Below are 15,991 nucleotides of genomic sequence, written 5' to 3'. Positions count from 1 at the left end.
GCGCCAATGCTGCAAAATGCAAATGTAGTTATCAAAAAAACATACCTGGGCATGTGTGTAAACTGTCTCATTTTGACTCCTCTGTCTTTTAAAAAGCTTAACTCTTCATCCAGAATGCTTGAAACTATGACTTCAAACTGCTATTTGATTTTAAGTATCCTCAAAATCACTAAAGGAGTTGTAATTCAGTATTCAAAATTATACACTTGCTAAAGCTTTTTGTTAAAAAGGTTGGAGGATTTTGTTCTGTTCTTGTTTATTTGATTGATTTTATCAAAAAAACTATCCAGACGAATGAATTCATGTTTTTTTTCCTTAGGCCTTCAGTCTGTGAATATCTTCAAAAGTCAAATTGCAAAACAATTAAACTTTCCTAGCTTCTGTTGAAAAAATATATTTCAATTGAAGAATTTTACGTTCTCTCCAGTATTGTTAGAGAATATTGTCTGTTTTGTTTGTTTGTTTTCTTGCTCACCTGAGTGGATAGTTTGGTTCTTAGAAGTTCTGCTGTTAGAAGCAATTTAAACAGTGGACTAAACCTGTCTTAATGTATTAAAACTAATGTTGATGTAATTTTTATTTTGCGCTACTGAATGTTTTGATCTTCAAATGGATGTTTTGGTTTTCTGATCAACCTTTTGTTAGAATCTGGAATTGCATAGTACTGCTTTCAAAATCATCTGGAGTATCATGGAGCAGAAACTCTAAACTAAAGATGCAAAGATGACTTGGGACTCTGATCTATGTGCTATCATCCTGTTGGCGGGGGGAATATACCATTGTTAGTCTCCATATTTTTGTTTACCTCAATTTCTTTTCAATTTCAAGCAGTTTGCTATGCTGCTAACAGACTCTTATTTTAATAAATATTATGTTTTTTAAATAAATCAATTTTGTGCTACTGGAGCTTACAAATACTGGTTCTTGTGTTAGAGACTCTTGCATTCAACATACTACACAGAAACTTAACCTGTATGGTAGGCTATATATAAACTCATATTGCTTTAGTGTTTTGTATGATATTTTTTACTATCGTGAAAGCCACTCTGATCTTAATTAGTCTTAATTGTATTTTTTTTTTTTTAAGCAGGAACAGCAACCACGATTGCTACAGGATTGACACTAGGTAAGGACCTAATTTGGATATTAATGATACACAGGCAAAGAGGGGAAGAAAAAAAAAAAAGACAGCTCTTGTAATGTGGGAAGTCAGGAGTAGTGTGTGAGATTTTTACTCATTGTCAATGGCAGCCTTTAGTACTAAAGAGAGACAAATGTGTAATTAATGGTGCTTCTCCGTGCCTTGCGGCTGAACTCGGGTCAGCAGGACTGAAGTTAAGGCAGGAAGCCAGAGTGGAGCTCTGCAGTTCTGGGCACTGCTTTGCTTGGTGCTGAAACGTTGTTCTGTCATCACAAAACATTATTCTCTACAGGACTGTACAGTATTTCCTTCATGTAGAAGAAGAAGGAGGATTGAATTGGGAAGAGACCTAGGGAATATATGCCTTTTGTTTCTTTAATGCATCTTTAGTGACTCCATCAGCTGTCATTAGAAATATTACAATATTTCAATATAACAACCGTGTTAAGGTTTGAGGAAAGATTGAGCTTGACAGTATCACAGTTTTGGAGGTGGAAGGAGGACTACAAAATAGATTGCTCTCCAGGTAGTTTGGAAGCAACTCCATGGATAAGTAGGAAAATAATGCTGTATAATAGAACCAAATGAAATGCTGGAGGGAAAAGGGGATAAACTAGAATACATGATGTAAAAAGATGTGTTTTTCTCTGCTGCATAGGACAACAGTCATTCTTTTCAGTAGCCAAATGTTATCCAATACATGCACAGAGCGGTTAACTGAGATTGCTAAATTTATGGTTATGGTCACTGGTGAATGTGTATGCACACTTGTGCTTTGCTTGAGAATGTGGATTTTGCAACATAAAATGTATTCATAGGCTGAAGTGAGTGTAAATAGAAGCTTTGTTTGCTTTACTTTTAGCTGTGATTTTTGAACACTTTCAAGTATAGATAGTATTATAGTATTATAGATAGATAGTCAAGTTTTTTTCTTCTTTACAGATTTAAAAGGTATGTGCATTGATTCCAGTATGCCCATCCCATAGAGATTTTTCTAGAAACTGCTCTTGGTGGGAGCACTTATTTTAGCAGCTTTTTAGATTACCATTGAATATCATATACATTCTAGGGTAAAAACCCTGAGCTTCCTCTGAATGCTGGAAGAGCGTGCCTTGTAAAAACAGTAACATAAATGCTTGAAATTAATCTGAAGGGATTAGTTTTTCTGGATACATTTAGGATTTCTCATTTCCTGCATGTGACTTTACTTGCTGCTATATTCAGGTGGTTAAATGGTAATAGTTCAGAAAAGCTGAATTAAATTATTATTTGCCAGACGACCTAAGAGTGATGTTTGCTTGTTTTTAGGCACTCCTGCTACCACATCAGCAGCCACCACAGGCTTTAGTTTAGGCTTTAACAAACCTGCAGGTTCAGCTACGCCGTTTGCTTTACCTATCACTTCTACCTCAGCAAGTGGCCTCTCGCTCTCATCTGCTCTTACATCAACTCCTGCAGCAGGTAGGAAAGGGTTGGGTTTTTTTTAATTATAAAAGGGAATGTGCTTTATTTACTTATTTTCTTAATATTTTAGGAAGGTACATTGGACTTCAGTTTTAAGTTTGTGAACCTAAACAAATAAATCCCTATGGAGGGCAGTACACTATGTGATATAAGCAACATGTAATCTGTAGTGTGAAAATGGTAGCAAAGCTGACACTTCATTTAAAACTTGTTGGTATTTTTAATCCCACTTAAAGTTTCCCACTTCTGCTCTTGAAAAATTGAAAAACTACCCATTTTAGAATGGGCATTCTTGCCCATTTTGTAGGCCGAAAAAAATCAAAAGGTTCTATGGTGTGAAATTCCTAATGTAACTCGAAGTGCAATGTCAGGCAGGTAGCAGTACTAGAAGTTCTGTGGTGTCTGATAATCATTAAGACTGGTCTTTATCTTTCTTAACCTTGGTAGTCTACATTTGCTCTATACAGCCTTTGTTTTGTTCCTTTTTCTGTCTGTGGACATCTACTTATTCTCCCTATTTTGTCAAAAACTGGAATGACCAGTTCCAGCAGAGAAGTGAAGTATTTGGTTTCATCTGTCTTATGTGAAATGTTTGAGTCTTTAATATGAACCAGTCAATATATAAAAGTTGGTGGTACCTATTCGCTCCATTACCCCCTTAGAACTACCTGGCACAAAATTTATTCTAGGTGCCCTAGCATTCTGGAGAGCTCTCAACTTTGATATAGCTTCAGGTAAACTTAGGCTAAACAAGGCTGAAATACAGTGGAATAAAATTGTGTGCAACTCAGTCTCTAGTGGTTTTATCTGGAAAATCTGCAGAAAAAAATGATTGAGGTTATTGTCCGGTTATGTAAAAATGCTCATAGCTCTCATCAGTAGTTTCAGATAGCCTATAAATGGTGGTGTTTGCTATGAGATGCTTTCTGTTCCCTGCAGGTACTACTGGTTTTACACTAAATTTGGGTGGTACAGCAGCTCCAACCACAACTGCCTCCACAGGCCTTTCCTTAGGAGGAGCCCTAGCTGGTCTAGGAGGTTCACTTTTCCAGAATACCAGCACAGCAGCAACAGGTGCAGATTTTTTTTTTTTTTTTCTTTCCATAAAGTTGAAGTGTAATATGTGTGCTTGTATAAAATCTTAATTTTTAGGTGTTGCCGTTGGCAGAGCAGTGTTACTATCCATAAACATTGTAAATAAACAACAGACCTCATTGCTTGCTTTCTTATCCTGAGACTGACGTTTTACAAATTTTTAGTGGGAATACACGGAAATCTGTTATTGCCAAAATTGTTTTGAAGAAATTGATTGATAATAAATGTAAGGAGGCAGCATTATGCAAGTATTTCTATTAACTATGGCATATCTTCTTTCTGGAGAAGGTGGAAACTACTTATTTTGGTGGGGCTTGTCTGAATAGAATCTCCAGCCTTCTGTATTGTTGTTTCAGGCATTGAGCTGGAAGAAATAAAAGCAGTTTACGTGAAAAATTGATTTGCTTGCCTGTGTTGCAGTGCTGGTAACACACTGCTCTTAAGCTCCAAATGGAATAATGTTTTTTAAAATACTGCTGCTGCTAAATGAGTTAGCTCTGTAGTTTAGCTATCTAGTTACGTGAATAAATTATATAAAACAATTGTGTACAGTTGTATGAAACTTCTATTTTGTATTTTTGCATGTGTTTTTAATCTGGATGTAATAAATAGCCCCTAAAATTATGAGCAAGGTAATCTGTGCTTTTAGTTTTAAATGCTGATTATTCCAATGTATTTTAAATACTGAAATACTTTCTGGGTGTACTGTAGGGCTTGGGCAGAATGCTTTGAGTTTGACTCTGGGGACAACTGCAGCTCCTTCAACTACTGGTAATGAAGGTCTTGGTGGCATTGATTTTAGTAGCTCTTCAGACAAAAAGAGTAAGTTTCTTTTTAAAAATGTGTGTGACTGATAGGGCATTCTATATATAACCCTAGTGGGGAATATCAGAGCACTACAATGTAGGCACTACCTGGTTTTGTTAGGAATGCAGAATTAAAATCAATTTTAACACATTTTTTTCCTCTCTAACTCTCAGATACTACAGTTGCATAGAATAATAAGATTTTGGTTGAAATTGCGATGTTTTTAACGTGTGTGTATTAGTTAATATGTATAATTGAGGATCAGACTGAAGAGCAGGGGTCTGAAATGCCTAGCTGGATTTCCAGAGCGATATCCAATGGCCACTAGAGGGGGGAGCAGAGCTGTGCATAAGAATGTTGCCAATGCCAAAAGTGCCTGTTAGAAAGGAAGTACTTCAGCTGTATTCGATGTCAAGGAGCAGAGAGGAGGGGGGAAAAAAAAAAAAAAAAAAAAGGAAACCCCAAAATAAAGCATTCTCACTCCTAACTTATTTTTTGAAGTTATATTTCTGGACCACAGTACTACTAGGTTCTTGCAGGTTGTTAAAACGTTACTAAAAATCTACCTTCATGGTAGCTTTGGAGTCTTGCTTTTGCAGAGCTCCAAAATGAGTAAGGAATAGTGGAGAGGTGCTGTCTTAGCCTGCTGACCAACCTGGTGGGGGAGAGAGAGGTGCGCGTTTAAGTTGCATCTAACCAGAAGAGGACCAGCCCAGGTCTTGGTCTTCCTGAGTGTGTGTTTTTCTTTGTGGATGGACATGTAAAAGTTGCAACATGTGGTTACTGACCTGGACCTTAACTAAAATAGTCATGGCTTTTTGTTTATAATAGTTGTGTTAAACTTCATTCCCTTATCAAGAAAGGCATTTGGCACCTTGGGTGCGAGGCCCACACGTGCCTAGTTTGTGGTAGCCATAAGTGGTAGTTAACAAGGTTTTACAGAACTGAAGGTATTGCTTCTTATTGCTGGACATGTGCAATAGCAGGGCTCTTGAGGAAGTCTCTTCCCCAAACCTTCATTACCCTGATATTTAAGAGGAGGAAACTGTGCGTGGACTTTTGAGCTGTTTTGTGGGTGCAGGATCTAGTAATTTGCTTGTGGGTGCATAAGAAAGGACAGATTTTTTTGCACAACTGCAGTTGTTCATTTATCTGTGTTGGATTGTTCAACACTCACTTGTGCCAGGTGTTTTGTTACCATATGTCTTACCAGCTTAGCTCATGAAAGGATGCTTGTCTGTGAAAGAATAAATTACATACTCTTTTATGGGTAGTACAGTGTTTTCCTCTTATGAAATAAGACAGATGAGTCTTTAGTTCTTGCTTTAAAAACATCCCATTAAGGTTGTTTTGCTTGGTAGTTCCTCAGTTGTTTTGTTTTTTGTTTTGTTTTTCTGATCTACAATTTTTATTTTCTAGATGACAAAGCAGGAGCACGACCAGAGTAAGTGCTAAGATTTTCTCTGCTTTCCCTGAGTTATTAGAAAACAGCTACATTTAATATGGTGGCTATTCAGTCTTGGGGGAAAAAAAGCATAAATGTAAATAAACAGCATCTGTAATGTGAATAATTCAGTAATGGTGGTTCATCATTTCCAATATCAATTGCTGTTTCCCCATCAAATATGAGACTTAGAGCTTATCTGACTTCAGCTGTAGACTTATACAGTATTCGGAATATCTCTTCAGCAAATGCTTAGGATGCTTGCACAAGATTGAAGGCTGAAGGAGCCTCTATTGCTTGTTTGCATTAATTTAAATTATTACTAGTTACAATGTACATATAACAGGTGCAAACTTGCATAATTGCTCACTTGAGTTTTAATTTTGCTTAGGTATCACGTGACAAATGTTTGGCAGTATTAAAGCACCATGTAAGCATTTGTTGTCTCTTTACAGAGATAGTAAAGCGCTAAAGGATGAAAATCTACCTCCAGTAATCTGCCAAGATGTAGAAAATCTACAGTAAGTAGCATTGTAGGGTTGTGGGGATTTCCTTGGGGAGGGGTGTGTGTGTTGTTGCCTGTTGTTTTTTTTTTTTTTTTTTTTTTTTTTAAACAGTTGAATAGCTGAAGTAGGTTGTACTGTCAGTGCTCTTTAGCAAGACCAGGATGTTGCCAGCTGTGTGCAGGAGAGCTTACCCAGCCCAAAGCCTCTTGACATGTTAACCTGGGATCAAAGTAGATGGTTGGTTCTAGTAGCTGAAGCTACTTGTCATGGGCAGTGGTCATCTTCAGCCACCTTTTCTGTGCCTTTACAGAAGTGTGCGTGCGTAATAAATAAGCTCCTAGAAGCTGGTCCAGCTCTCCCAGGAAGTACTAAGCCTGTTGTGTGTGTGCATAGTGATCACTGAGCATTTTCATATGCACTTGTGGGTCTTGTGAGGGGGGGGAAAAAAAACTGCAAAACGGCCCTCCCTCAGGTAGGAGGAGGCAGATTTTAGACTAGGTAAAGAAGCTCGTTGTCAGTGGGAGTTCAAAATAGTAATTGCATTTAGATATTTAATAAATGGAGATATAAGCTTTGTTTGTCAGGAGACAGTGTAACATGTAAACAACTGGTATTTAAGTTACTGGTTTTGTTTTCGACTGTTAGTATCCCAAAATTAATACTATAATATACACTAATTTTATAATGCAATGTTTGATTTTTGGAAAGATTGGTTTCATCTCTATCCAACTAACATACCCAAACTATAAACACTTGGCTTCTTTCAGTAACATAATATACATGTTCTTTCTCTTTTTTTCTTCCTTAGGAAATTTGTGAAAGAACAAAAACAAGTTCAGGAAGAAATTAGTAGAATGTCCTCTAAAGCAATGCTTAAAGTACAGGAAGATATTAAAGCTTTGAAACAACTTCTGTCTGTAGTTGCCAGTGGTTTACAGAGAAACACTCTTAATATTGACAAATTGAAAATGGAAACTGCACAGGTACGCTTGACTACAAGTTCTGTTAACTCAAATTTGCGTGTGTTATTTAATCTAGGATAAAAAGTCAAGCTAATAAACTCAACTGTATCTTGACAAAAACAGCTGTAAAATTGAAAAAAAGAACGAGTCTTGGGAGACTGAGTGAAATATCATGGTTGTCAGGTACAACAGCAGTTGGGTGACCTTTATTCTGAAAAGAATGTTTGCCCACTTTAGTTCAATTCCAGTTGCGTGTTCAGCAAAGGCTTGTTTGTAAGAACATGCCTCAGAGGTGCAAGTACATGTTTTCTTCTGATGTTCTTTAAGAAACAGCAAAACTTCAGGGACTGTAATGTCTTAAACAATTGCTAGTGTTTTTAGAAGACTTGAATCAGAACTCTTCCCAGCCATCTGCATTTTCCTTTGTAAGTACCTGCGTACCAGTCTGGGTTCAACTTACGTTTAAGGGACTTCCTTAAGATGAAACAGTTCAGATCTTAATTTATTACCAGCATGTGAAAATGGTTTGATTTGCAAATAAATAAGCATATTGTGTGTTCAGTACTTTGTAAAGTGTTGGAAAGAAGTGTACATGCATGAAAAAGATCACAAGGAAGATTCTATTGAAAAAGCGTTTTGCGACATAGTAAATGTTTTTATTGAACATCTATTCCCCTTAAGATGTATTGTTTCCTTGTGCTTGACTTTACTCCTACCTCCTTGCCACTCTTGCCCAGCAGTCTTCAGTAATTATGTGGGGATTTCTGAAGTATATTAGAAGGTAAACTTTAGCTGGCTGTTCAGTGCAGTGTTTCCTAAAATTCCTGGAGCTCAGCATGCTTTCAGACTAAAAGGTTGTTTGTTCCTTCTCTGAAGTTCTGTTGTTTTTACAGTTCTCCAACCCTCTCTCAGTCTATTCTTTGAAGAATTTCTGGTCAGATTTTATAACAATCTTAAGTATTTAAGGAAAATGAGCTTTCAATTTTCACTGGTATAGTGAATGACCTATACCATTGTAGCTATTTTCTTTTTAAACAAAAGCTCATTTCTTTATTTTCCTTACTTATGTAGGAGCTCAAGAATGCAGAAATAGCGCTAAGAACGCAGAAAACTCCTCCTGGTCTTCAGCATGAAAATACAGCCCCAGCAGAGTAAGTTACCCTTATTCGTAAGAGTAGTCAATGTAACTTCTTAAGTTGACTATTTAATGTGTACTGAATGCTTCATGGAAACAATATATTTTGTTTGATTGTTTTTCCATACTTAGTTCAGCTTGTCCATTAAGTTTTCCACATTTATGTGGAAAATACAATCCTTGCTCTCCTTCCATTACTGGGAGGAGAATGTCACATTACATGCACCCGTTGTAAGTAATGTAAAGAAGATTAATAGCTACTGTAGATTTGAGAATAAAAGCAGATGTCAAATTAGTAAGTTTAATTGTATGATATGATTGTTTTACACATTTAGCTACTTCAGAATCTTGGTTGAGCAATTTGAAGTGCAGCTGCAACAGTACAGGCAACAAATAGAAGAACTGGAAAATCACCTTGCTACTCAAGCAAACAATTCACATATAACTCCACAAGGTAAGGTTCAGATTTTCATGCTTCTTAAAAATTAAAAACCTTCAGATCTGTAGGAAAAATTCTACAGTTACTTCCGTACATTCAATAAGGAATGCTAATAGTAATTTAAAAAGTGAATAAATGTTCAGATAAATACTGGAGTTCCACAGTGTTAAGATGTGGAGCTTTAGCCTTTAGTTCAGATAGATTGTTGAGCTTTTTAAGTTGCATCTTTTCTGAGATACAGCTGGTAAGCCTGGCTTGTGTTATGTAGAACTTTGGTACCAGAAAGATGTTAGGTGCCTATGAATAAAACTCCTAACTTCTGAACTCCTGAAAAAATAGGAAATAACCAGGAAGCACAGTATGCCTCCCACTTGTACGAGACCTTAAAGTGAGTCAGAAGAAACAAGGTTGTCTGGACCTTCTGTAGATTTAGCTGACACTTGCATAGAGGCTCTGAATGGCAACTTGGGGCTCTTTGGGGCAGGGGGTGCCTCTAAGATATGATTTGCAAACACTTGATCTGGAGTTTTGGGCTGTCCTCTAGCAGTGGTTATGCAGTCCATCTACATTTGCTCCTTTATGCTCTTGAGGAGCTCCTAAACAAGCTTCCTCCTACTCAGTTTCTCATTGACTCAATTCAGGTTTGCTTAGTCCCTTGATTCTGTGCTGTTTCTAAACATCTTTTGTCTCATTTTCTGCATTACATGTATAAGACACAGGAGATTCTTACGGCCTGCATTTTATGGTTAATGGAACAGCAAGAATTTTGGGTTTTTGATCTTGTTCTTTTTTATTACCTTTCTTCTCATCTTCCTTCCTTCTCCCAACTCCTTTCGTTAATTCAAATTTCCTTGCCACCTGCTTTAAGATGAGGTCTTTGCACAACAGAAGTGCTTATCTATGAAAGATGGGGAGTGTCTTCATTGCTGTAGATGAGTTTCGTTTCCCCGTGAAAGTGCTTTTTGCAAGTTTTTTCTCAGGCGATGAAGATCTAGTTCTGTCATCCAATCTTGGGAGAATTCTTGACCTCTGACCTGTAGCTTCTGCTTTCCTATTATTACTGTGATCGTAGGAGCTCTTAGCTTTTTGATTACTTGGTCATCTGTAAGCTTTGATATCAAGTGCATATATTTTTGTGACAAAGGGTACACGCCGTGTGCCAAAGACAAGGGAACTCTCCAGACCTAGCTGATAGCAAGGAAATCTGCTGCATGCTGGCCCTTTTCCATAGGATTCTGCCCACTGAGACTACTGAAGTGATGTCTTCAGGGATTTTCTTCTCCTTTTCAGCAAGGTTTGCTGTAAACTAAAAACTTATGTAATAAGTGGCAACACAGTAGACTGATGATCTAGTCTGTACTGTTCTGTGGATGTGGTCACTATTCCTTTACCATAGAGGGAGAATCAAGAAATCATGGCCCAGAATGTTGTGAGAGTTTAAGTCAGTTTTAATAGTTTCCTGTCTTTGGAGCTTGTAGCCTGAGCATTGTTAGATACTGCTGGCCTTGCATCTCTGTAGACTTCTTCCCCAGTGTTTCTCTTTGCAAAAGAAACACAAAATATAATGGAGATTTTTTTTCTTTTGAAGGGCAGACCCCTTCAGTTCAAGAGCCATTGACAAACCTGTAGCCCTTTAGAGACTTAATGACCACACAGTGGCTTATGCCTCTTCTGGAGGATGTGCAGGAACTCATCTTACCCCAAAGAAAGATCAGGTCAACACTTCCTCCACGTAGGCGCCTTGTGTCAGTATTTCGTTCAGAGAAAGTGGAGGGTTTTTTGTCTGTTTGATTGGTAGCAGCTCCTTCATTTTGCCAAAGCTTTGAGATGTTTCCCTTTAATTGTGATGCTTTGCATTAGGTGGGTGCACTGAAAACCATCCTCTAGCTAGATGGGAGGTAGGATACCCTATGTCTAAGACTGCAGTAGGTAACAAAGCTCCCCGTTGTGTCATTCTCAGTTTAATGAGCACAATATGTTTGTGGGCAGAGCTAGCGTAAAAGGGGTCCTGTGAGGCTTGTTAATCATGCCTTAGAAATGCAAGTAAAGTTTCCATCACTGTTATCTCTTGCAAAATCAACCGAACGCTTAACTGTGCATTAACTTTGAAGGGTTGGGAAAGTATGTACAACATTAAGAAAATCTGATCCAACTGTGTTTATATTATAACCAATGAGGTAAAATGTTCCTGTGTAATGAAAACTTGGATAAAATTAAGTTAAACTTATTTTCGTTTTGCTAAATAACAGAATCATAGTGGGGAAAGTTGGTGTGTTTCTGTGTGTGTACATATATACGTACACATTTTCAAAGGGTTACAGGATTCACAGGAGAGTAGTTTACAAAACATAGTTAAACCCTGAGAGATACGTTTGAAAAAAAGTGGTCCTATACTGCTGGAAAACTGCCCAACTACTCATTCTGTTTTATAGATATTAACTTGTTCTCATGCATTTTCTTGTTTTCCGATATGTGAGTTTGTAGGTTTTTATCAAACTTCTTTATAAATAGGGGAGGAGAGAGGGGTCTTTTTTGTTCCCCTGGCAATAAGATTGTCATTCACCAATATTTTGTATGCCTCTTACAGATTTATCTATGGCTATGCAGAAAATCTATCAAACATTTGTAGCTTTAGCTGCCCAACTTCAATCAATACATGAAAACGTAAAGGTATGTTGTTCTAATGTGTTCCTGTTTATTCAGTGAAAGAACTACAGAGCAGCATTTGTTAGAGGAAAAAAATAATATATACCTTCAGTTATTCTTTTTGCTTGTGAAACTGTTGCTTTAAAAAGAAAATCCCAAGCAATTGCCCCAGAGAAGTGCTCAGATAAAGTTATTTTGTTCAGCTGAAGTGGGCTTATTGGGATTCTTCTACAGTGACCATAATAATTGAGGTTGCATAATGTTTTTTATCTAATTCCTTTCTGTTTTAACTTCTGCCTTTGAGCTGATGCTTTTATGCTCTGTTCTTTGCCTGCTTTGCCTTTTAACTTCAAGCAACAATGATCTAAATCTGCTCTTACTCAAATAGGTAGCAGAAAAAAAATAGATAATCATATGTTAAAAACCTTACATATCAGAGCTTTTTGGTGAACAATGTATTTCCAATTTCACCCCAATTTTTATGGAAATTCGTGTGTATACAAAAGTTATGAGAAAAAAAAAAGATGTTGCAAAGCTTCGGAGGAGTCAAATTCAACTTATTTTTCAATGGGGGACCCTATGAAATGGAGCAGAGCTTCTAGCCTCCAGCTTGAGCTTTGTGTTCCACTTCTGAGTATACTGGAGAAATACCTTCTAATCTTTCCCAAGAAAGATTCCTTGCTGCCTTGATAAGGAAAGGCCTTGGTGAAAGTAGAAGTGTTTGGGATTGTTTTCTGCTATCTGAGGTTAAGTGGTTTTGTTGATGTGAAGAGCTCTGGTAAAGCTGGTTTGTTTGTCTTCTGCAGAATCTTCTCTACAGTAGTGCTGCTGGATAAAAGTGAAGGAAGCTGGGGATGTTGTAGGGACTAGATTCTTGAGGCTTCGTGGCTGCATTCGGGGTGGCCATTCATTGTATTACAGCTCAAAGAGGTGGTTGTGGTTGGTTGGTTTTTGTCTGGTTTTCTTTTTGTTCTTTTTTTCCCTTCCTCTCTTCCATGTTTGATCTGAAATTGATTGACTTTGTATTCATTCATCAGACTTGTGCTGCTTTTAGCTGATTCATTTTTGGAACCAGGTATTAGATGTGTTAGCTCTTTTGCAGCTGCTGCAGATTGAGGCAGAAGGGATGTTCTGGGCTCCTCACTACCGAGATCAGTGTAGTACTAACTTGTGCTGTGGTGTCTGTGATGATACTTTGATGTGATAGGAAGAGATGTGAAGGGCAGACATGACAGACAGTATCTCCAGTACCTTGTCAGTGTGAGTGAAAATGAAAGGCATTACTTCAGGTTAAATATTTTGTTTGAAATTAGGAGATAGGTTTTTGTGGGCAGAGTTGGTTTTTAGAGGGTGTGTTTTGGGTGAGTTTTTGTGTGTGTGGCTTAATCCAGGAAACATAAAGACTCATATTTTGGAATGCACAGTTACAGCTAAAGCTTTAAAAATCAGAATTAATAACCAAAACCTGTTACATACTAGGAGAGAGCAGTTTTGAACCTGCTGTGTCTTCAACTTGTTGTGATGGTTGGTGAGACTTGTGGCCAGCAGCTCTGCTTCTACAACTCATTCCTGTGTCTGATCTAGGCTTGTTGGTTTGCACTTGCAATTTGAGTCAAAGGTCTGAAGTTACAGAAAAATAATAGGCTGAGATATCTTTGTGCTAGCTGATAGTTAATAGATGTATTTGTATCACATGAATATACAGCAGTAATTCTGTTGGTTCTTTAAAGGGATAATTTGCTTCATTTGATTGTCTAAAATTCCTTCTCCATCTCTGTCAAAGATGAAAGGATTTTGTGATGAAAAGGCCACACTAGCTCTTTCCACCAAGAGTGGGCTTTGGGGTGGGAAGGGGAGTTTAGGCCTTTTGATAGTGGTGCTAAGAAAGAAATGCAAAAGAGAAGAAGGAATGGAAACAGAAGAAGGGTGAGGAAGTAAGAGCAGGTTGTATGCAGGAGTAGTAGCACCGAAGACTCTTATTTCCTGTTGACTAAATAGTAGCTTATGTACTTAGCCAGTTATGTGACTGCATTTTGCTGCTTGGCTACTCCACTGACATTGTGTAACCACTGATTTATGCTACCTTTGAAAGATCTGGATGTCTTTTTGCCATGTTGCCTTTAAGTTTGATCACAAAGAACCTTTTCTGACCATACTTGAGGCGAAACTGTTTTCTCCAGTTCCTTACGTGAGTAGCTGCCCAGAGGGTTTTCAAGGAAACGTTGTAAATCATTTGGTGTCTCTTTCTGCTTACTAAATTAAGGCTTTGTCGAATACGCTGAACTAAAACGGCTTCCCCACCCCCTTCAGATGCTCAAAGACCAGTACCTCGGCTACAGGAAAACCTTTCTGGGAGATGCAGTGGATGTGTTTGAGGCAAGACGGACGGACGCCAAGAAGTGGCAGAGCGCGCCACGGGCCACGAGCGGGCCCGTCCCGTTCAGCAGCCTGCCCAACGCGGCAGCCGTCGCCATGGCTGCCACACATACTCAGCAGCAGCAGCCTGCTACAGGTCTGAGCGCATTCAAGTTATAGATTATTAGTCGTACGGCAGCGGTGAACTTGTGTAACGTTTTCTATGAAGTCTTCCTTTGTGTTAGCCTACAAATCTAAACGTTGTGATGAGCCAAGTTATTGATAGCCAATAGAAAATTGCAGGGTAGACTTAGCAATAACTATACAGCAGATATTTGATCTTGTGAACTTACTTGTATTAGTGGTATTTACTGTATTGTTCTAATTTACCCCTTGGAATGTGAGTCTTCGCTCTTAAGAAACATCTCTGAATACACATAGTATAGCCTTTTTCCAAAATTGTATGGTTATAGTAAATTATTTTCAAATTTGGGAGGGAATATCTAAATGCATATTACCTTTTTCTTATGTAAAATGAATGATGCATTTTCATATAGCACTTTGGAATTGTAAAATGAAAAATGCTATAAAATAGGAAGGATAGTGGAGCAGTATCTGTAGAATAGGAAGATGGATACCTGACTGCTTGTTTCCTAGCTAACCTCTTTGGCAGGGTGATGTTGGAGCAGTTCTTTGCTTGTCATTCTGCTGTTATGAATAAATTCTAGCAGAGAAAGCAGAGAGGATGGGTGACCGTGTGTTCATGTGTGTATAAGAGGAAGACCAAAACAGAGAAGTACATGACTCACTGCTAATCAAAGGCAAATATGTATGGCCCAGGAAATAACTTAATGTCACTGTAGTTGACATCGTGATACTAACTAATGCTTTTCAGAGATGGATTCCTGAAGAACTGAGTTTATGTTTAAGTGTTTAGCAGAAGCACTGACCTCTGCTTAATTTTGCCTGAACAGTGATACATAAGTCTGTCAGTAAACAATGAAAACCTCAGTTAACTGTACTTCACCACTTACTTTCTAAAACACTGTTCATCATCAGCATGGTAAAAGTCGTTGTAGCACCCTTATCCCTGTGTTTTATAACGGTTGGTATATATTGAGTTGTTTTAATTGGAGAGCTAGTTAGCAAGCACCCTAAGAGTTTTGACTAGTTGTTGGGCAATACTTGCTCTGTCCGTAAAATAAAAGGCAGCATGTTTGTAGCCCTGGCCCTTCTGAACAGCAAGGAGATGGAGCAAAAGACAAACAGACCAAAATATTTTGAGCGCAACAAAGGAAGCTATGAAATATTGCTCCTTAGAATTCCTGCTGTTTGTCCTTTGTTGTTGTTGTGCTGTGATCTTAATCTTTGGATGTTCTGTTGAAATTTCAGGTAAGAATCTATTTTTAAACAGAAGAAAAATGGTATTATGTCACACTTCATGTTTTTAATATTGAGAGAAGTGTGACTTGTGGACCTAATGTTGCCAAAACATTTCCATCTCCATTAGCCTTCTATCTTGTTTCTTAAAATCTCCCCAGTCATTACAGGATTAACTGTATACAAAAGCCACATACTTAAGATGGCACATTCATAGTTTTACCTGCATTTTTATGTGGTAAAGAATTCAAATTTCCTTCTCCTCGTCCTGATTCAAGAGAACTGCTTAACTTAAATTTATGCCAGTTATGGCATGGCTCTGAATATTCTCTTATAGGATAGGAGTGAAAAAAAAATGCAGACCAACACATATGAGGTAAGGTGACTTTATACCTTGGGGTATCTTGTAATACTTTGTAATCAGAAGAGCAGGGGGGTTAGAAGTAACTTAAAAAAAAAAAAAGAAAAAAAGTCAGATAAGGAATCATGAACAAAAGCTAGAACAAAACCATTAGCTTATCACACATTCATCAGTAAAAGTAGATGACAAATTGGGTTTACTGCTAACTCAGTTTGAATGTTGTCATGATGTGCGACTCCATTGAGAAGCTGGCAAT

At 37.7% G+C, this 15,991-nt stretch overlaps 1 protein-coding gene across 2 annotated transcripts in view; it reads left to right on the top strand.

Annotated features, from left to right (window-relative positions):
• Positions 1 to 15,991, top strand: part of NUP58 (nucleoporin 58) — a 29,225-nt gene that overhangs the window by 3,335 nt on the left and 9,899 nt on the right. The window contains exons 3-13 of one of the 2 annotated variants that reach the window (XM_088522255.1): positions 1,091 to 1,126; positions 2,450 to 2,602; positions 3,545 to 3,679; positions 4,412 to 4,522; positions 5,927 to 5,951; positions 6,407 to 6,472; positions 7,266 to 7,440; positions 8,491 to 8,570; positions 8,890 to 9,008; positions 11,581 to 11,663; positions 13,950 to 14,151. In XM_088522255.1, coding sequence (XP_088378381.1) covers positions 1,091 to 1,126; positions 2,450 to 2,602; positions 3,545 to 3,679; positions 4,412 to 4,522; positions 5,927 to 5,951; positions 6,407 to 6,472; positions 7,266 to 7,440; positions 8,491 to 8,570; positions 8,890 to 9,008; positions 11,581 to 11,663; positions 13,950 to 14,151 — 1,185 coding nt within the window. Of the gene's footprint in view, positions 1 to 1,087; positions 1,127 to 2,449; positions 2,603 to 3,544; positions 3,680 to 4,411; positions 4,523 to 5,926; positions 5,952 to 6,406; positions 6,473 to 7,265; positions 7,441 to 8,490; positions 8,571 to 8,889; positions 9,009 to 11,580; positions 11,664 to 13,949; positions 14,152 to 15,991 lie in introns of both variants that reach the window. The other variant, XM_088522253.1, reaches the window with a different exon arrangement.

Source organism: Tinamus guttatus, unplaced genomic scaffold, assembly GCF_059628265.1.
Source record: "Tinamus guttatus ecotype Peru unplaced genomic scaffold, ASM5962826v1 Tinamus_guttatus_pri_ptg000150l, whole genome shotgun sequence".
NCBI lineage: Eukaryota > Metazoa > Chordata > Aves > Tinamiformes > Tinamidae > Tinamus > Tinamus guttatus.
Note: the sequence above shows the minus strand (reverse complement) of the source record. Positions and strands in the feature narration are given on the sequence as shown.